This window comes from Arvicanthis niloticus, chromosome 7 (assembly GCF_011762505.2).
Source record: "Arvicanthis niloticus isolate mArvNil1 chromosome 7, mArvNil1.pat.X, whole genome shotgun sequence".
NCBI classification, from domain to species: Eukaryota; Metazoa; Chordata; class Mammalia; order Rodentia; family Muridae; genus Arvicanthis; species Arvicanthis niloticus.
In genome coordinates this window covers 73522454-73544070 of record NC_047664.1, presented here as the reverse complement: position 1 = coordinate 73544070, position 21617 = coordinate 73522454, and the positions used below count along the sequence as shown (strand labels likewise).

Genomic DNA, 21617 nt, shown 5'->3' with positions numbered 1-21617 from the left:
TGGAGTTGGCATCCTCTAGGCTGGCCTCTGGTGCCAACTCCTTCCAGGTAGCCATGCTCGTGAGTGATCAATCCCTCATATTCGGAATTGGACTTAGCTCTTTACCTCTCTCAGATAATATGTAAAAACAATGGGATGTCACCTCTGAGACTTAGTGCACAAAACATGCAGCTCCTGTCTTGGCTGTCTCCAGCCCCTTTGCCCCTTGGATCATCATCAGCTGCTCTGGAAATCCAGAGACCACGAACCAAGTGCCTGCCGATGGCTCTGAAGTGAACTGGAAGTGGTTTTCTAGCTCCAGGCCAGCATGGTTTGACTGCAGCTTCAGAGAGACGGTGAGCTCTGCTGAGCTGTTTAGAGAACTTGACGGGACTCTAGCCAGCCCAAGCATGGCAAACTCGGCTCTGGCAGGCCTTGCCCTTTCCCCATTCCCTCTGCCTTGCTAAACCATTAGATTACATCCTAAATAGACTCCCGAGGTCTGTTCCCTTATTTGGCCACTTCTTCCTCCTGAGGCTGACTACCAAGGCTCAGCTATAAAAGAACTGAAGTCCAGCAATCAAAACTCCCCATTGGCTCACCTAATTAACATGTCCAATTAAAATCAAACACCTCGTTCTAACGCGGGCTTTCCCCTTCTACCTTTATAAATGGCCATTTTCCTATGGGCCTTGTCTGTCTCCTCTCTAGCCAGAGGCAATCCTTTGTGACGCCCCTTCTGGGACCTTTCCCCCTCCCTTGCTTCCTTCTTCTTCCCCTCCAACCTCTGTCTTTTCTAGGTCTCTTATTTGCTGCTCTTTGTCCTTCTGGGGCAAATCTGCTTTGTGCCGAGAACTTGCTCTTAGGGGCCCCTAGCCCATACTGGTCCACAAAAATAAAGCAATCATAAAAGTAATTGGGTACAGGCAGAGTTTTGTGCCTAGAAATAGAAACCGCCTGCAGTGGAGTTGCAGAGATGGCTCGGTAGTTAAGAGCACTGGATGCCCTTCCAAAGGACCCTGGTTCAATTCCCAGCACCCACATGGCAGTTCACAACTGCCTGTAACTCCAGTTCCAGGGGATCTGACACCCTCACACAGACCTACATGTGTGCAAAAACACCAATGCACATAAATAAAAATAAATAAATTTTAAAAAAGAAGAAAATATTTGTAGTGGCAAAGGTGGAGAGTGTCACAGATCCAAGGCAAATGTTTGTTTCCGCTTCTGTCGCCTCTGCTGGGGTCAATGGTCTTTCTCACCCACAGACTGTTAAAATAGTCATAAACACAACACATCTGTTTCCTTTTGTCTTGGAATAATGTCATGTTTCCCCTGTAGTTAACTCTAAGAATGGCAGTTGTGCCCACCTCTGTGAGGCTTCCCTGACTTCTTGTGTGCTGATTTGGAGATCCCATAGCTTCTCTGAGGAGCAACACCCCCCACCGCGCCCCCAAGGCCAGTTTCGTCCACCATTCCTGCCCACCCAGAGGCAGGCAGCTCAGCTTGTGCTCCAGTGCCCTATGCTCTGTGGTTCGTTCCGGCATTTCTTTACTTCACAAGCTGACTGGAAACCGAGTGAGATGGGTGAGCCTGTGACCTGTGAGCCCACAGACAATACAGTTCTAGGAAACAGGACCTTGAGGTGTGGGGCAGAGTAGAGATTGTGTGTAAGATGACTGGAGAGTCCAGCTCACATGGACTTATTACAGGAAGGAATGAGCATTTCTGCAAACACCGATGGGCACAGCCAGGTAGGGAGAGGCAAGAAGATCTTATGTTTGAGGTCAGGACTATGAGGTACGTTCCAGGCCAGCTTGGCCTTCACCAAACTTTGTCTCAAAACAACCAAGGTCAGTGGGTGGAGTTCAGTGATAAGAGAGAGCTCCGGAAACACTTGCTTTTAGGAATTTCTTTGAGGGGTAGAGCAGGGGACCTGACCTCAGCTGAGAAGTGGACATATGCTGTCCACCTGTGGGAGACACTCAGCCTTTCTCCACCCTTTGCTCTCTGGAATATCTCCTCATGTTGTATGAGACTCCAGACTCCCTGGATTCTAGTCTTCCTTATATTCCTTTCCCAACAGGACTGAACCTCGGCACTGGACGGGCCAAGAGCCTTTCTTATCTACCCAACTGTATCCATTCCCAGACCCATTTCTTCTTTTCCCCTACTGTGGAATTCCCCAATGTAACTGTTCATCAAAATTTTATAGCCTAATATGAAACAAAAGAAAACAAAGTGGCTTGGGGCTTATTACAGAGTTATTCCCTTCTTGGCCAATATGTTTAGAAAAAAATAGTACTGACGTGGTCATCAGTTCTTAGAAAGGTATCAAGTATGTGGCGTAAACCTGCCACCCAGCATTTGGGAGGCAAGGGTTGGAGGGTCTGAAGTTCAAGACCATCCTGGTCTACTTAGGGAGACTGACTGAATAAATGAGTAAATGAACAAACAAACAAAAGGTATGGAGGTGTACCCACAAGATAATTAACACCCCACATGTATAAAGGACACAAACTTAGAATAAAGAATAGCTGTTTAAAGTGGGACAAACATTCACATGAAAACCACAACCTATCGCTTTTCCATCTCTTTCGCTCTGACTTTCCACTGGTGTGTGCTGTTGGTTTGTTATCAGGAAACTAGAGAAAAGCTACCAGTGTTGAGCCTTCCCAAACTACCTGTCAACTCGTTTAAAATGTTCCTGTCCCAAATGGCCATAAAACTTAGATCTAGTGGTGGGCTTTTGTTGCAGAGAAAGAAGTTTGGCTTTTCTCCTGGTGACATGAGGGATTGGGGAGAGGCCATGCCTAGTTTATAGTGAATTTATGAGTATCCAGTCTGCCCCTTTAATTCCTGCACTGGGGAGGCAGCAGTGTGACTTCAAACCTAGGACAGACAGAGCTGTATAAAAAGACACTGTTTCAAAAAACGATCCATTCTGTTCATCTGAGGCCACAGGTTTGTGAGACTTTCTTTCCCCCAGCTCTCTGGAGCGGATACACCTAAAAGGCACAAATCACAATTTTTAGCTTAACGCAGCTCCTGAAACTGGGTGATGTTTAAGCCTATTTTAAAGGAGAAAATCACCAGCCACCTGCCAGTTCCTATGAAGCCCACATTCAGTTGGAATGAATCTCCTCGGAGGCATCAATCCAGAAGAAACTCAACACAGCCTATACCAGCGGCTAAACTGAGACATCGCTGGTAACTCTCAGAAACTGAGGACACAGTGATTACTTCCCAGCCTGCTTGATTAAAGGTTTTGTATCACTATGGTTATACTTGCCCAAAGGTGATCATAAGTACTGTTTTGGGAAGTCATTCTTCCTTCCCCAATCCACCCCCCCCAACCCATCTCCTCCAAGGCTCCTTAGTGAATTCTTGTTCACAATCAAATCTCTGTTGTGATTACTGTGAGCCTCCTTGGAAAGGAACCCCCTTCAGGCACCCATCCCAGATAAAAGGAGGCAGGATCACTGGTGACAAATAGTCCAGGTACCACCTAGCTGGGGAGAGATGTCCCAGTGTGGGAAGATTACAGAGATCCTGTCTGGATGTGATGCTTTTTTTTTACTAATGGCATATCATCCTGGAAAACAAGAAGCAGACAGAAAGAACAGTGCAAACATAAGCCTGGGAGAGAGAGCTGGGTTCCTGCAAAAATCCTCAGTTCTGAGTGTCCTTCCCACGGGACCTTCCAGCAAGCAAACGGCCATTGCTCACCCCTAAGGCATTTTGTGTCTCTGGCCAAGGCCCTCGTTAATGTACATCAGTTCTTGTGTAAATTGGGAATTTCTACAAGGGCAAGAGCTTTCTCTCTGCAGACTCATTGTCAAAAGATACCGACTGACTCCTGTCATTATGAATGTCTGTGGAAAGGAGCTCACCAGTTCTCTCACTCTCCTGGAAGACCTAGACACCATAAGCAGGAAATGCCCTCCAGTCTAATGATCACTGGCGTCTGCACTGGGGAGAATTTTGGTCAAGAATGTTAACATTGAATAAATATATCTAGAATTTGGGGAACTCATGCTGAGCAAGGGAACAGGAGGTGGCAGCTGTTTGCATGCATTAGTGGTGGCAGAAGGGGTGGGTCTATGAATAGGCAGAGGTTGGCTGGTTAGCATGTGTCTGTGTTTGATCTTCAGAGTAATACACCAGAACATAATTAAAGCAACAGTGAGGCAGGCTGTACTTTCATATAAAGGCAATTGCCTTTGCTACGAAATCAGGAAATAATAAGAATTTTTTGAAAAGCCTTCCTCTCAAATTCCAGGCCACAGAAGAGAACAAAGCTAATGTCAGGGTGGGGGTGGGGTGGGGTGGGCAACACTGCTGGGTTTTTAGGTCACTGTACCGAGCAAGATTATGCAGCCATGAATCGGGGCTCAGTGAACTAGGGTCCGTCCTCTCCTCCTTTCCTATAGTCCGGCCTGCAGGGTGACAGTGAGGTTTCTCTTTCAGAGTTGTATGTTTTAAAATGGATCTATCCGTTTACAATTTTTATTTTTATTAGGTATACATGATGTGTGTATGGATGCATGTGTGTGCCATGGCACCTTGCAGAATTGGTTCCAGGAACTGGATGACACGTCAGACTCTGTGTTCAAATTTAAAGTGCTGTGACTGCCGATGCTGTGGACCATCATGGCTGGGCTATGCATGGTACCTGGATAAAATCTGTTCAAATATTCTGAATGTTTGTGTGAAAAAATGTCTTTAAGGAGATTAATATTTAAATGGATGGATTTTAGGTTAGGGAGGTATCTTAGTTAGGGTTTTACTGCTGTAAACAGACACCATGACCAAGGCAAGTCTTATAAAGGACAACATTTAATTGGGGCTGGCTTACAGGTTCAGAGGTTCAGTCTATTATTATCAAGGTGGGAGCATGGTAGCATCTAGGCAGGCTTAGTGCAGGCAGAACTGAGAGTTCTACATCTTTTTCTGAAGGGTGACTTCTAGGAAGCTAGGGTGAGGGTATTAAAGCCCTCACAGTGACACATCTACTCCATCAGGGCCACACTTTCTAATAGTGCCACTCCCTGGGCTGAGCATATACAAATCGTCACAGGAGGCTTATCCTGTGTGGTACGGTTAGTCTTATCCACAAAGGAGGGTCTCTGTGGAAGAAACAACAGTCCTGAGCAAGGAGTTCTGTCTACAGATTGCCTTCGGGCTCAGACTAGCTCCTTCCTCTGAGCTTCCTGACATAGGCTTGCTAGCCTCCAAGGTCACAGGAGTCAATTCCTTTATAACAATCTTCCTGTTAGTCCTGACTAGCAGAGGAGTCAGGATTACAAACCTGGAAATGCCTTTAACCACAGCTCTGGCCATGAAGAGCTTACCCAGAATTAGTCTCCCCTAATAGTAAGGAGAGGTGTGCCCACTAGATCCCATATGGAAACATCTTATTTCAGTCAGGGGCTCAGACAAGAGGAGCTGTAGGGGCCAAAGACTCCATCGGCTTCCTCAGCTCTCTCCTTCTGTCTGTCTTTAGAGGAGACCACATCTGCTCGGTGTTTACCTTCAGTTTGTCTGGTGAGAACACAGTGAACAGAAGTTGACAAGGTGCTAGGGAAGTGGTGGGGAAAACTGAGAACATGACTGACTTCTGTTAGCAGGTGCTTCTCACTGCTGTCTTAATCACATCTCATCTTATTGTTATGCTCCTGGACTCTGAGGAAGCTCTCTGGGTTTACATTCTGGCTTAGATGCTATGTGACCGGACAGAATGCTGAACCTCTGTCATTACTCTGTTTGTCTGTAATGCTGAGACTGGTCCTGTCACCTCCATATGGGTTCACTACTTCTGCTTTGCTGTGACCAAGGCAACTGACACAGGCAACTTAAGGGAGGAAGAGTTCATCTTGGCTCACAGTCTCAAAGGGCTCAGTATTGGTTGCTTGTACCCATGTGCTTGGACAGAAGATCTTGGTAGCAGGAGCTGTAGAGGGGAAACATTGTTGATGTCATGGCCAACAGGAAGTAGAGGGAAGGATGAATGATAACGATTGGCTGGCCCTCCCCCTTTTCTCCCTCACTTCTGTCTGGGTCCTTAGCCTATGGGATGGTGTAGGTCTTAAGGCTTTAGTTAATCCTCTCTAGAAAGATCTTCAGGACACACCTAAAGGTGGACCTCCCCAGTCTCCACCATGTTCTGTGCCTCATCAAGTTGACAATGAAGCTTAACCATCACACCGTAAAGTAATAGAAGCTACCTCAGTGTGAGAGTGCTGAGTCAGGTAGCATAGGCTAGCTTATAGTGTAGGGATAGCTTTGGGTACACGTTGCCAAGTATGTGATAAGGGGCATGTTGGTAGAAGTTGCGAGCAGGATTTCTAGAAGATGGGTTTCATTACTTTAGTTTATTACTCCCAAATGAAGCTCTTAATTAGTTTTCAAGGACAACCCTTTTTCTATAAGAAAATGGGGCATGTCTTCTTTGACTCCTGTATGCTAATACTTTTTCTCCCTTTTTTTGAAAATTTTATTAGATATTTTTTATTTACATTTCAAATGTTATCCCCTTTCCTGATTTTCCCCCTGAAACCCCCTATCTCATCCCTGCTCTTGCTGCTTTTATGTGGGTGCTCCCCCTCCTACCAACTCAGTCCTGCTTCCCTGCCCTGGCATTCCCCTACACTGGGGCATCGAGCCTTCACATGACCAAGGGCTTCTCCTCCCATTGATGTCCCACAAGGCTATCCTCTGCTACATATGTGGCTGGAGCCATGGGTCTTTCCATGTGTACTCTTTGGTTGGTAGTTTAGTTCCTGGTACCTCTGGGGTCTGGCCGGTTCATATTGTTGTTCCTCCTAAGGGGCTGCAAACCCCTTCAGCTCCTATGATCCTTTCTTTAACTCCCCCATTGGGGACCCTGTGCTCAGTCCAATGGTTGGCTTCGAGCATCCACCTCTGTATTTGTCAGGCTCTGGCAGAGCCTCTCAGGAAACAGTTATATCAGGCTCTTGTCAGCAAGCACTTCTTGCCATCCACAATAGTGACTGGGTTTGGTGACTGTATATGGGATGGATCCCCAGGTGGGGCAGTCTCTGGATGGCCTTTCCTTCAGTCTCTGCTCCACACTTTGTCTTTGTATCTCCTACCATGAGCGTTTTGTTCCCCCTTATAAGAAGGACCAAAGTATCCACACTTTGTTCTTCCTTCTTCTTGAGCTTCATATGGTCTATGAATTGTATCTTGGATATTTAAAGCTTTTGGGCAAATATCCACTTATCAGTGAGTGCATACCATGTGTGTTCTTTTGTGATTGGGTTATATTTTCTAATTCCATCCATTTACCTAAGGATTTCCTGAATTCATTGTTTTTAATAGCTGAGTAGTACACCATTGTGTAAATGTACCACATTTTCTGTATCCATTCCTCTGTTGAAGGACATCTGGGTTCTTTCCAGCTTCTGGCTATTATAAATAAGGCTGCTATGAACATAGGGGAACATGTGTCCTTTTTATATGTTGGAGCTAATCCTAATCAAATGGGTATAACTGAACTTTTAGTAATTCTGTTTAACATTTCCGGATTCAGTCCTTGATGACGGATGAGAACCCACTATTACCAGATGCGTATTTTTGGCTAAGCTTTTCTCAGTTCCTGTTTGCTTTTTGAGTAGATCTGGGATGGAGTCTTAGGCTTGTAGCCCCCAACACAAATGTTAGCTAAAGTCCCAAGGCTCTCCCTCAACTTTGCTGTTCCACAGGATCCCCTAGTCAAAGGTCATGGTCAACACGTGGTGCTGCACACATAGTCTGTGTGTGACTGAGATCCTGCATGATAGGGTTACTCCCGAGGCCTAATACAACGGCAAGAAGACCCATGGGGTCCTATCCAGCCCTTATTTACTGAGCTCTGGCTATATGTCAGGTATTGATCTGGATGCTATGGAAAAAAAAATGATGTAGGATCCAGTCCCTCGGAACAGAAGGACCCATAAGAGCTTAGAATACAGTAGCTTTCAACTTAGGATAATCGCTTACCTCAAGGGGACATTTTATAGTGTGTGGAGTTGTTTTGGTTTTCACAGCTGGAAGGTGACAGTGGTATGGGTGTCTAAGGCCAGGAGGCGTTGTTGTTACATGCATCTTGTATGCACTAGAGGTTTAAATAGGGTACACAGGAAAGCCCCCCCCCCCAATAAAGGATGATGGGATGGGCAATGTCGATAATGGAGAGGTTGTGATACCTGAGAGAGGTGAAGCCCATGTAAAGAAATCACCGGGTACAGTGGGACCTAATGAGGCAGCACGGGCCAGGGCAGTCAATGTGTGCTTTAGGAAGTCACACAACGAAGGGAGTGGATTGCAGTGGGAGTTCTTTTCAGAAGTGTTCCTGTCTGAGAAGAGAGCAAGTGGGGGATGGGAGCACAGTGGGAATTGGGGACAACAGAGTCAACTGGAGGAGGGACAGAATTATACTGAAGACATAGCTGTTGGCCAAGGCTGCTTCAGGGACTACAGAATGACTGGAAGAGACCACTCGGAGCAAAGGCCCTAGAGTCAGGCACAAACATCCAGGTACACGTTTAGCTCCTGGTCCTGGATCTCTGTGGAGTACCTTTCTGATTCTCATAGGGAGTTTACTTTCTATGATTCACGTTCCACGTCTGGAAAGTACTCCCTTTTCCACAGGGTCAGGGTAAGAGCACATGAATGAATGCGCGTGCATGCGTGTGCGCGTGCATGCGCATGAGATTTAGTTGAGCCAATGCTGGTGATGAAATGGTAGAGGAAGAGCTGGGCAGGTGGAGCAAACTGATGGCCAACTAGCTACCCATGATGGCCGACTAGCTATCCATGATGGCCGACTAGCTACCCATGATGGGTCTCACCAAGAACCCTGGGTTTCTGTGGTGGTCTGATAAACATGAGAAGATTAAGAAGAAGTGAGCTAGGTTTTTTATTGAGGATAATGAAGGAGATGAAAATTCTGGATCATACAAGCATAAGAGGTGGATGAATTAGACAAAAGAAGTTCCTTTATATCTATCACTAAAAATCATAAGTGTGTAGAAAGTCTTAGAACATCTGTCCATATAAAAAATGATAGTTTTATTTGATTTTTTTATTTATAGATCTTTAAGATTTAAACATTTCGGTAAGCATAAGGCAAACATAAACTATATAAAGTGACTATTAGCTCTTATTAAATCAAATATTTTAGGTTATATTCAAACGTGATGTCATAAGTGTCTATAGCAAGTTTCTAGGCTGAGTACAGTTGGTTGTATTTTGATATTGCCAACTGTGCCCTTCTATTGTGTAGTTACAACCCAGTACTGCAAGGAAGACAGGCCTCAGGCCTGGGCTGCTTTACTTACAAGACTTTCATAATCTAATCCTCTATGTCTGTGAGACTCATTGTTTCCTGTGGTATTCAATCACTCAGTTCCCAACTATGGTTTGCAAACCCCAATAAAATGTTCTGAGCGAACTTAGGATTTGGTGCTCTGGCAAACATATTAATTCATCCACTTATCCAAAAAGTATTTATCACATATATTATTTCTGAAGAACTGTTCTAGTCTCTTAGGAAATAACTATAAGCCAGACACACACACACACACACACACACACACACACACACAAATCTCTGTTCTTTTTCTAAAGGGAAGGCAGAAAGTAAGTACGTAAATAAATAAATGAATGAATACTGTGTTAAAAGGAGAGAAACTCATGGAAGAAGAGAAAGAAGACAGAACAGAGGAGGAGGTCTCACAGGCAAGCCTGTAGCTGGCTGTAATAGTCGGACATACTCCCACTGACAAGGTGAGATTGGAGGGATTGCAGAGTCTTGGTGCTGCAGGCCCTGAGGGAAGACACTGTAGGCTAACGAAAGCCAAGAGCCTGCCCACAGCTGACCTGGCATGCTCCAGAAGCTGCCTGGTTGAGAGACAGGGACAAAGGGATGGCAGATCCTGGAGGGTTTCCTAGGCTACGACTCTGAGTGAAATGGGAGCCCCTGAGGAGTTTAACAGACAAGGAGTAATATGATCTGACAGGTTTAAAAAGAAGTTCCTCTGGCCACTGTGTTGAAAATAAACTAAGTGGCTTAGGGTAGAAATGGGAAGAAACCAGACGAGGTAAGAGTGGTTTGACCATAGTAACAGATGGGCTGGAGGAAAGCAGTGTGTGTGTGTATGTGTGTGTGTGTGTGTATACATGCATGTGTGCATGTGTGTGGGGGAGGGTATAATTGGGGTAATTGTGAAGGAAAATACACTAATCAGCAATCAGCTTTCGGTTTCTGGAACAGAAAGCCTAAGCTAATCAACTTAAAAGAGGGGAAGGCTGGTTTTGGTTCCCTGCTTCAAGAAACATAGAGGAAGAGAAGGAAAAATATAAGGTTCCAAGATCTTTCAAGAATACACAACCAGCAGCCCAGTTTTGCCTTGGCATCCAGCCTCCCCACCTTCAGCGGAGTTCTCCAATACCATAGGCAGCATCAGGCCTTCGCTTGCAGACTTTGGTGGGACGGTCAAGATCTAAGCTATAGCAATATTCTGAAGAAAGTCTGCTGTTTTAGGTATTTTCAGTAACAATAAATACATCCATACTGCACAACCTTGATCCATTTCTAGAACAATTTTATCACTTTGAACTGGAATCCTGAGAAATTTGGAGATCTAAGCATGTGTGTGTGTGTGTGTGTGTGTGTGCGCACGTATGTGCACACACATATTCACACTCACACACACACACACATTCACACTCTTGCTGTTGACAAGGTGGAGAAGGGCAGAGAGAGAAAGTCGGGGAGCAGAGAAAAAAATAAGATTTCATATTTCATTTCAATATCCAATTGAGGTGACTGCTAGACATCCAAGAGAGGAATTTGAGAGTTTGTTTGGGTGTGTTCAGCTGGGGTTCATAAGAAATGGCCTGGATGTGTACATCTGTGTGTCATGAGTTGATGGATAGTTGGTTAAGCTACAGAAGGAAATGAAAGGATCAAAGGAGGGAATGAGACAAAGAAAAGATCAAAGGCTTTGGAGGCCAATTAAGAGGCCAGGAAGGTAGATGAGGTAACACTCCAAAACAGAACAAGCCTAAGTGGATATAGTGTCAGATGCTGCCCAGGGCACACAAGAGGAGGACTTGAAACTGACCATTGGATTTCACAGTGTGTGGGTCACCAGTGACCCTCACAAGACCCTCAGAAGAAAGAGGAAATAAACGAAAAGCAATCAGGGGCAACAAGTGTAGGCTACCCATCTCTGGATTTGACCATTAGTGATGTAAAACTGGCAGAGTAAATAAGAATATGGAGCTTTCTGCTGTGTTCTGTTAACAGTGGCTGAATGAACAGTGTATTTGTACTGATAGAAACAGTCTAATGAGAAGAGGAAAAAACGGTGACATGGGAGGAGAAATGTTGGTAGAAGTTTCACATTTGAGTACTTGTACATGAACTTGGGCATGGCACTTTGCCACAATCGATCCTGTGTTGACTTGTTTCATTTATCTGTATAATCTGTACTCAATTCTTCATCTCCCAGATGGAATAGGTATAGATCTATGAGGCTCTACAACAACCATACAATAAGTGGGTCAGAAAATCAATTGGATTCATTCTTCCAAAGAAGATAGAGTTCTGAATGACTAATGTAGCCTCCCTCTGAGGAGTGGTCTGTGTGTCTGTCTCTGTTTATCTGTGTCTGTCTTTCTGTCTGCCTGGCAGTTGGCTCACACAGGTACCATACAAAGCTGATAAAAACTGACAGGAGCAGCTGGAATATGAAAACCCAGAAACATATATACTGAAGCTTTTTAGGAATCGGGAATGAAATTTATTTTCAAACCTGCAGATGTGTCTTGTTTGCAGGAAAAGAAAAGAGAAAGTAACTGAGCTTATGACTCAGAGTGAACGACAGGGGCGAAGGATTATTTTCATCAGGGACTGGACTTTAGCCCAGTGGGGAGATCAGTTTACAACTGTATACCCAATGTGTATACTGGAGATTCAATGACTGTGCATTGGATGAGTCTAAATCAGAGAAATGCAAAACTATTGCATAAATGTTGCTTTGGTAAGGGTTAAATATGGCGGCCAGCTTCCAAAATGGCTCAACCATCTGTGCCTCTCTTCTTAGTTATTCCTCTCAACCTACATTCTACCGAAGCACAGTAAGGGTGTGTGGGGAATCTGGGATGGTTAGATTGACATGATTCTAAATCATCTGATTTCTGGTTGGATCACAGGGAAGATGCTTGGTGCTATTTTTTATCCCTAAGCTTCAGAGCATAACTGCTGTTAAAATTCACTCTTTCTGCCTAGCTTCTTCTCTTTCTCATAGTCTCTTTGGACTTAAGGAAAGTGACAATTAAGGATAGCACTTTGAATATCTCTGTGGTTCCCTTACCCCAGTTATAGTTTTGTGATTAATACCTTTCTATGTAGCTCTTTTATGGGCCTGGAGAAATGGTTCAGTAGTTGAGAGCACTTGATGCTCTCACAAAGAACCCGAGCTAAGTTCCTAGAACTCATATTTGTGAGGGTTATGAGTGCCTGTAACTCACAGCTCCAGGAGAAACAATGCTATCTTCTTTATTCCTTTGGCATCTGAGTGTGTGTGTGTGTGTGTGTGTGTGTGTGTGTGTGTGTGGTCACACATACACACATAAAAATAAAGAAAATCTTTTTTTTAAAGTTTTTTTTAAAAAGCTTCCTTCTTTTCTTCCTTTGTTGTTTCCTTCCTTCCTTCCTTCCTTTCTTCCTTCCTTCCTTCCTCCTCTCCTCCTTTCCTCCCTTCCTCCCTCCCTCCCTTCCTTCCTTCCTTCCTTTCTTCCTTCCTTCCTTCCTTCCTTTCTTCCTTTCTTCCTATCTTTTTTCTTTTCCCCTTTTCATAAGTTCTCACGTCCTGAAATTTGCTATGTAGATCAGGTTGTCTTTAAACTCAGGGATCCCCTTGTCTCTGCTCCTGAGTACAGCAGTTAAAGGTGTGAGCCACCACACGCAGCAAAAACAGCTCTTCTACTAACATGCTTTTTCCCCCATGGGAGTCCTGTCTGGTGTAGTGGCTGCCATCACTGAGATGCCAGATGGCAGATTCAAAGTCAGAGCTAAGATTTATTTGGTCATAAATAAATATTATCGGGGATAATCCTGTTCATTGGGAAAATGGCTTGATGATCCATTTCTCAAACTGTCACTGGTGGTGACCTGGGACCAAGTGCAACATCATGGAGTGCTGTCCATATGGAGCTATTGGAAAATCCCAGGAATTTGGAATTATTTCTGGACTCGGGCTGCTCTGCTGATCACCTTTTATTTGAAAAGTAACTGACAGCTTGCTGAGAGCGAGGACTGGATTCCATAGGTTTTTTTTTTTTTTTCTTTCTTTCTTTATTGAGTCCAGCTTTTTTACAGAATAGATTTCAAAAGACATTTAGTCAAAAGACAAAGCCCGTGTCCCGTTCTTCATTTGTGGTTTCTACTCTTCTCCTCACTGGGGCAGCAGCAGTATTGGGGACGAGACCTTTAGTTGGAGAGGCACTAGCCCCTGGAACACCAGCTGCTGCTGGAGCACTAGCCCCTGGAACACAGCTACTGAAGTACTAGCTGCTGGAGCAGGTCTACCAGCTCCAACATTGTAGATGATGCTCTCAATACTGACATTGGAGAGGGCCTTTACAAACAAAACCAGGCCCAAAGGGTTGGATGTTGAATCCATTGAGGACAAAGCTTTTATCTTCTGCCATGGTTACTTAGTACCATGCAAGAAGCAACAAGGTGAGCTTGGAGACTGCAGCCGTGGTGTGGACCATCAGCCCCGTGCCTGTCACTGGAAAGAGTGAGGGCCCCAGTACAACACTGCCTTGGTTTCTTGAGAAAAACTGAGAACGTTGGCAGCAGCTGAGGAAACACAAGACTAGATTTTTAAAAAATTTCTATCATTCCAATTTTAATTAATTTTATTTATGCATCTGGTTATTGTTTCTGCATGTATATGTACCATGTTTGTGTCTGATGACCACAGAGACCTGAAGAGGGTGCCGGATGAGCCAAGACTGGAGTTACAGATGGTTGTGAGTCACTGTCTTCTGGAAGAGCAACCAGTGCTCCTGCCTACTGAGCTATAGATCCAGCCCCAAGACTAGATTCTGGATCATGAACGTAATACTTGCGTGGTTCAAACTGTCTCTTACGAGCCTGGTGTTCTCTGGCTCGGTGAACTGCTAAAATGGGCTTGTAGATGTTATCTATTATAATGTGGAAGAAGCTCCCTCCCCCACAGCAGATTAAGAAAACTCCACAATCAGGAGACATACTCAGCTATTAATCTTTGGCTCCTACCAGTAGATTCACAGTTAGTTCTCTGTGAGCTAAGGAAAGATGTAAAAGATGTGGCCTCGTTTACAGATAGGTCTGCATTATAAGCCTAGACATACAGGAGCCAAGGAGCCACAGAGTAAGAGGCTCAATCAGAAGCAGCTTGGAAATTAACGTTGAAAGAGAGGCCTTTCAAAACTTCAGGGGCCGTTAGTTTGCTCACTTAGGGAAAGAGGTTCTCTTGAGCCGTTATCAGACATGGGCTCACGGATAACGGCAAACGAGGTGGCTTGTTAATTGGAAACTAGGAAAAAAACTAGGATTGGGAGATTGGTGATCTAATTTAAAATTAGATAAAGATTAAGTTTGTCAGTTATCTGTAGGGAAGTTCAGAGTTTAGTTTCTAAAAACAAACCAACAAACAAACAAACAAACAAACAAAACACAAAATGTGATGGGCCTAATTTAAAAGTCCTGCTAAGAGATTTCCTTGGAGAACACTGTTGCTGGGAGCCTATTCTTCTGTACTGATAGCCAACACTAGCCATGACAAAGCAAGTAGAGTGTACTGGCCACTCACAGACAAAGGAAATGCAGAAACTGGGCCAGAGAGACGAGCCTGAGAAGGGAAACCACACTGGTCAGGGTGCCAGAACTTCTTTTTGCAGTTTTGATGACAGCTTTTGTCTTCTTCTCCTGGAGATGATCATGACGGTCCTGTGCCTCTGACCGTGTACTGTTCCCTGCTGTTATCGGGAGCACAGCCAGAGTGGTCCACACAGTGTCATGGACTCCTGGCTTCCTAACCATGACAATGATCTCCTTTTCAGATAGCACCTTCCAGTCTGTCCTCTGCTGCTGCTGCTGCTGCTCAGTGCAGAAGAGGTGAGTCTGCTGTGAGGGCAATTTCTTGGAAATGGGCGAACGCAGTTTCCTGGCTCTGAAGCCTCCCGTCTGTGTCTGTTGCTTTGTGTCTGAGAAGCTCTTTCCCACTTGGTTCCCAGGGAACAGCTCATCTTCTTAAAGACATAAATCAAATTGTAGGGGTGCTTGGATCCTTGAGTCCCCCCTCCTGCATACAGTCTAATTCTTCTGTGTGTTTCCACTGAATGCTGAGCCTTGGTTCTTCCCTTGAAACTTGTCTGTTTAGTAAGTCTGTGTTCCAGTCAGTATCCCGCCCTCCCTAAGCACAAGAATCTTATCTTAATTATGTAAGACTCACTCTGAGAGTCTTACCCTTTGGTATGTGACTGTGTAAGAATTAAATCAAGGCATCATGCTAGCGGCTGTTTGATAAACACTGTTATGTGAGGTTTGCATAGATTCTTTCCCATGGTGTTTTCCTGAGGCTTCAAGAGGTTGTTTTCTTCATCTGAGGCCCCAGTATGACCTGGTAGAGCCAGGGTTCACCGTGTTCTTAATCACCCACTTGTGCATGTATGACAATTGGTGACAGGGATGAACAAGGAAGCACTTTGCACTCTGTCTGACTCAGAGTAAGTAGTTGTCAGGTTGACTATAATTTTAAGAACCTCGTAAGTACCAGACTCTGGGGGATATGACATATTCTTGCAACTTTATTTCAAAGCAACTCTGAATTCACTTAACCTCTCTGACCTCTGGATACAGAAAACAAAGTCCTCAGAGTTCCAGCTCGGAATCTGTTGAAAGAGTTACAACTAGGAAGACTTCAATTTTTTTTTCTCTTTTTAAGAAAAGATACCCAGATTGTTCTATCTCTGAAAGAATCTAAAGGATTTAGGATGCTCTTGTTATTAATAATTGTGATGCGATTGCTTTTCAATGGCAGACAAGTGAGGACACAGATAAGCCTGAGCAGAGACGAAGAACTCTCAGAAAAGCCTTCCCAGCGTCAGAGGCCTTGGTTCTCCAAACTGATGGGAAAAAATCAAGTGAGTGTCGTTTTCACAGGGAGTCCCCCCACAGGCAGGCGCTCTAGACAAATCCTGCTTGTGACCGAGCCCCAAAATTAGAATCATGATTGGTACACAGTAAGTGCTCAATAAATGTTCTCGAAGAAAGTGAGAGGAAAATCCAGGTAAGCTAGCCTACTCCACTAAACTTAAACACAAGAGTTTGAAACAAGACAGTGATTGGAAGGAAACACACTGTTGTTCCTATTGATCTTGAGTTTTCAGGGTTAACTTCCAGCTGAGTGCTGGAAGAGAGAAGGCAGCTTGGGGACAGCACAGGGAAGGGAAGTGGGTAGGGTTGGGGTTGGGAGTGGGGGTGTTTCTCTTCTCAAAGGTGAAGAATCACTACCAAGTGAAACTGTTTCCGAGCAAGGAAACCCCCACCACGTGGTCTACCCTACTCTCCTGCCCTTCTGTCTGAGTCAATAATGACAGATGCTGTTTTCCAACCTCAATTCCCTTCATTCTTTCATTGTGTTCTCCCCTTGTGGTACCATGGAGAAAACCTAGTCTCTACCCGCCTCTATTTATTACTGCTTATTTGTGATAAAGGTAGCACGTAGCCTTGCCGGCTCCCAGTGCTGTGTCGCGGTCAGCATCTACAAGCACTTGTCTTGGCTTCTGCCTTGTCCGAGCTGGGCAGTAGGGTGAGGTGGAGGCAGATGTGCGGGTGCTGTTCTTTGTGGGTTTCGTGTTTGTTTGGTTTTGTTTTGGGTACAAATGACTGAAACAATAAGAGACCTCTTGGTTTTTTACAGTCCAACAAAAGCCGGGTGCAACCCTCAAAGCGCAAGCCGCTGCCTCCCCTCCCTCAGGAGCTTCCGGAAGAGAGAATCCAGGTCAAGGCTCTTTATGATTTCCTGCCTCGGGAGCCCTGTAATTTGGCACTGAAGAGAGCAGAGGAATATCTGATATTGGAGAGGTGCGATCCTCACTGGTGGAAAGCCAGAGACCGCCTTGGGTAAGATAATGGCTTAGTCCTTACCAAATGTTTCCTCGGCCCAAACTCTGAAGACTTCCAAACGTAAAGAAGACCCTTCGTAGTGGCTCATTGGCTCCATGTTTGCAGCAATTCCATCTGCATAGAATAGAACAGTCTCCAAATCCTTTTTGTAAGAGAATATTAGAACACAGTGACTTCCGGTAGAGTCTCCAAACCAGATACACCTGCTTTCACTTCCCCATGTTATCAGTTGCCCCCGTGTGTCCTGGAGATCACACGCCTGAGCTTTTACTTGTAGAATATGAATAATAAGCCCTGGGGCGTTGGCTCAGTCCATGAATCGACTGTTTCACAAAAGTTGGGACTGGAACACACATAAACATCCAGTGGACCTGGTGGTGACCCTCCTGGAACCCCAGCACTGGACAGAGGCCAAGAAAGGGAACTCCCGGAGCTAGATGGTTAGCTAGACTAGTGGACCCGAGGAACTCAGAGATCATTGAGGCTGTCTGCTTCAGCATCTAAGGTGGGGATCTCTCAAGGATGATTTGACAACCATCAGTTGATATCACAGTGACTAAGCTAAAAGTGGAAAGTGCCAAGGCATTGGGTCCATTATTTTTAATTTTTATATATTAATACAAGTTTAAATATATATATATATATATTAGTTTGGCCCATCTTGCATTACAAGCAATGCTGTAAAGCAACCTTGAGCATGGTCCTTGGACTCAAGTAAGACTATTCCTATAATGCAGAGATCAACAGGGAAAGTCCTAATTCCCTGCAATGGTCATCTTTCCCTAGCTATGGAAGCTGTAGATACCTGTCAGCAGGGAAGGCAGGGTCTCTCTTTTTCTTACTCTTTTAACTCCATTTGATATGACCAAAAGACCACTAAGATCTATTTTTGACAAGCTGAAAGTAGTTGTAGAACAAGGCTTGAATCACGATAACTTTTATGTAAATTAAATCTAATAAAACAACTCCACATGTTTCACCACGTGAGCATAGCTCATTGAAAATGACCACTGAGTGGACAGTGGTGCTGTGTGCAGGGACGGGACTGTTTGGAAGTAGTGACTGTATATGAGGGGGCTCGGTAAAGAACTTGCCAGTGTGACTCCTCCATGATCCGGCTAGGTGTTTATTGTAGATGTGAGAGACAGTGGCGAGGAAAGGAAGTGACTGAGCATGGCCGGCAAAGTGGAGATGGCCAGGGCTGAGGAAGTGGGAGAAGGGAGTGGAGGTAGTGAGACAGCAAGACAGAGAATAGGGGAGAGATGGATGGATGGATGGATAGATAGATAGATAGATAGATAGATAGATGATAGATAATAGATAATAAGAGAGAGTTGATAGTAGATAGATACATACATAGATACATATGTAGATAGATACACACATAGATAGAACAATGGGAATAGTAGAGGCAGAAGAAACCTTGGCATTATAAAGAGAATGAACAGGTAGGAGGAGGTGTGAGGTGGGACAGGTGTGAGGAGGGACATCAGAGGGGCTGGGAGAAGAAGGATGTTAACATAGATCTTGAAATGTATAGCAGGTACTTGTGATACTGAGGGAGCCCGGAGGCTGGCTTGGGCTTTGATAGGCAACCACACGTAGCCATATGTCCCCCTGCCAGAGATAAGGAAAATGATTCCTTTTGACAGGTGGGAACCCAGATGCTGACTTATCCAACCCCACCTGAAATCCTCCCATAATCCAGGTTGGGCTGAGCTTAGACTCAATTTTGGATGAGTCAGTTAGCCTGTCCTTTATTTTGGGTGGTGAATGTAGATTTTTTTTTTTTTGGACCCAAAGGAGACAGAGCAGAATGTTGGCAGTGTTTTTTATGCATTCAACTGCAAAATAAAAAGCTAATTGCTTGTTTTTACGTCTGAGTCATTCCAACCTGTAGTGAGGGACAATTCTTCTGCCTACAACAGCCTTCTCAGGGAACAGAGTTTGTTGAGTCTAAACTCAGAACCACACCCACTTTTCCTTTAAAATGCATATTGGTTTATTGGAGCTGGGCACAGTGGCAGCTGCCTGAAACCCTATCACTCTTGAAGTGGCTGGGAATTTGAGGTCCGCTTGGGCTACATGATAAGATTATTTCGACAAAAGAAAAGAGAATGGCGTCATATAATCTCTTAAAATAGTTCATTTGTAAGTCAGGATCTTGGTACCTACTGTAAAGAGGTTTTTGTAGAGTTGGAAAGGACAAACATTTTTATCTGTTTAACAGTGTAATGAGTAAGATGCTTTTTCCCTAAATTGTCCTGGGGTTGGGGTGGGGGTGGGGTTGAGTAACTGTTGTCACAGTAATGTTGCAAACTGGTCTTCCATCTTGAGATTTTTGTTTTGTGTTATGTTGTAGGAATGAAGGCTTAATCCCAAGTAACTATGTGACAGAAAACAGACTCACCAATTTAGAAACATACGAGTAAGTTCCCTCAACAAGACTGCACTGTGATTAACCTTGGAAAATCAGAGACCTGCTGAGAACTTTGAAGTATAGACACTTTTCGAGTTTGTAAAAGAAAAAGAAAGTAACACATTTGATAGTCTAAGCAATGAAGAGACCTCTGTTCTTACCACAGTTGCTTCTGAAAACCCCTCTTAAGCTCATATTTGTTTTGTTTGGTGTGGCCATGCCTTAGATGCACTGATACACGTGTTGTACTGTGTGTCCCTCACGGGGCATTTATTTTTCAAAATGACAGATTGTAAATTGGACAGTCTACACCATATGGTTCTTACATGCTGGCTCTTGTTCTGATACTTTTCAGAAATAGCTGAAGAGAAGAGGTAGGCTAATGATATCGTTTGAAAGAACCTTAATTATGCTTATCGATTGTCTGCTTTAAAAAACCTTCCTCTCTTTTAGATAACAATTATATTTGTAGATTTCATGCTTCTGGTGGGAACGTAAGGTTGGTAGATGAAGTCACAGCTGCAAAGTGACAGAGCTCATCTTGTGTTTTTTATAAAGTTAGATTCTCAGTTTGGATTCATGCCCCCTCTTCCCTTTGCGTTCTTATTTTGTAACTAGCAAATACTTCCAACAGGCATCAGTTTGTGATAAGAGTAGTGGTGTCAAGTATTTCTTGAGACCAGACATCAAATACAGAGGCAGACACTCCCTTGGCCTTGCTACTCATTTAGGCAAGATTCAGTATACCTGTCCCTAAAATAGCTCCAGTTCCAAAAGTTTCCATGAGTATACAGGGCCATCTTTGAGCATAGATGGAGATGCTCCCAGGACATGCGACACATCTGATAGGATTTCCCAGACTGCTCTGGTGGCTCTTCCTTCCTCCCTTGTGTCACACTCTTCTGCTCCATCACCAAGTGCCTTCACTCTTTGCTGTCTCAAATGTCCTTTTTGTTGACCTGACCCGTTGGCTTAAGATTCCAGTCTCCACTCTCACCCTCTTTGGGGGACTGAGCCATCTCCCGTAGAAAATAGCGTGGTGGCCATTTATGGTGACACAAGACTGCCCCATGGGATCTCACTGTTCCCCTGTGATGAAGCTGGCCAGCAACACAAGTCTAGTTTAAAGGGGAGTGTGCATGAAAACTAACCCAGAATAATTAGAAAAATAGGGCACTTTTTTAGACTGTTGTTCAAGTCTGGTGATTACTGAATGGACACTCACTGCCAGCAAAGCCACCTTCATTTCTTTCCACCATGTCTCATTTGCTCTTGGCTTCCTCTGTTTAGACTAAGCCAAGCCTCTGGTTTTAGACTGGTCTATATTGTAGATACCAAATGAACCCCTCTAGGGTCAGAATTTCCATTTTATTTCTCTGGGCTCCTGTTTCCATAAATTTTGAAATCATGTTTTTTAATGATTCAAATTTTAGGATGACTGTCTAAATTTTACTTCTTTTTAAGCAGGTGCCTTAACCTAAAAATAAAATAGTTGTCATAACTAACCACTAGAACTTATCTATCACATAGTATGGGCCATACACTTTGTGATGTCTATCCAAAGAAACCCTCCATAGGTGGAGTTACTGGGTGCAGGACTAATCAAGTACAAACTATAGTGTCATCATTACGGTGCTTTGTTTCTGGGCAACACGTTCTACTGTCTCTGAATGCTCTAATAAGTGAGGATACCTACTTCATGTGGTACAGAGTAACATTCAATACAGTCTAGTGATTATTGATATTTCTGTGAACAATGAAGACCATGGGAAAGTCCTTCACAGTTTGTCCCACCCTGCCTAGTTTCACAGGTGGCCAGCATGTCCTAGTTGCATTAGCATCTGAATTCTGTTTATGTGTTCAACCCCATTTGTGGTACACTGGGGATGTATCTGATCTTAGTTGTTGTGAACCCTGGGGATGCAATTTAGAACACACAGAGCTTTCCTTGTTTGGATGAGGCTTACAGTTAACAGAGAAAAAAGGACATTAAAACAATCTTATATATATTTTAAATACAAATAT

At 44.1% G+C, this 21617-nt stretch overlaps 1 protein-coding gene across 1 annotated transcript in view; it reads left to right on the top strand.

Annotated features, from left to right (window-relative positions):
* The window catches only part of Txk (TXK tyrosine kinase), a 60902-nt gene that overhangs the window by 4211 nt on the left and 35074 nt on the right, over window positions 1-21617 (top strand). Inside the window, exons 2-5 of the mRNA XM_034509069.2 lie at window positions 15106-15160; window positions 16086-16188; window positions 16968-17170; window positions 19536-19601. Coding sequence (XP_034364960.2) covers window positions 15106-15160; window positions 16086-16188; window positions 16968-17170; window positions 19536-19601 — 427 coding nt within the window. The remainder of the gene's footprint in view (window positions 1-15105; window positions 15161-16085; window positions 16189-16967; window positions 17171-19535; window positions 19602-21617) is intronic.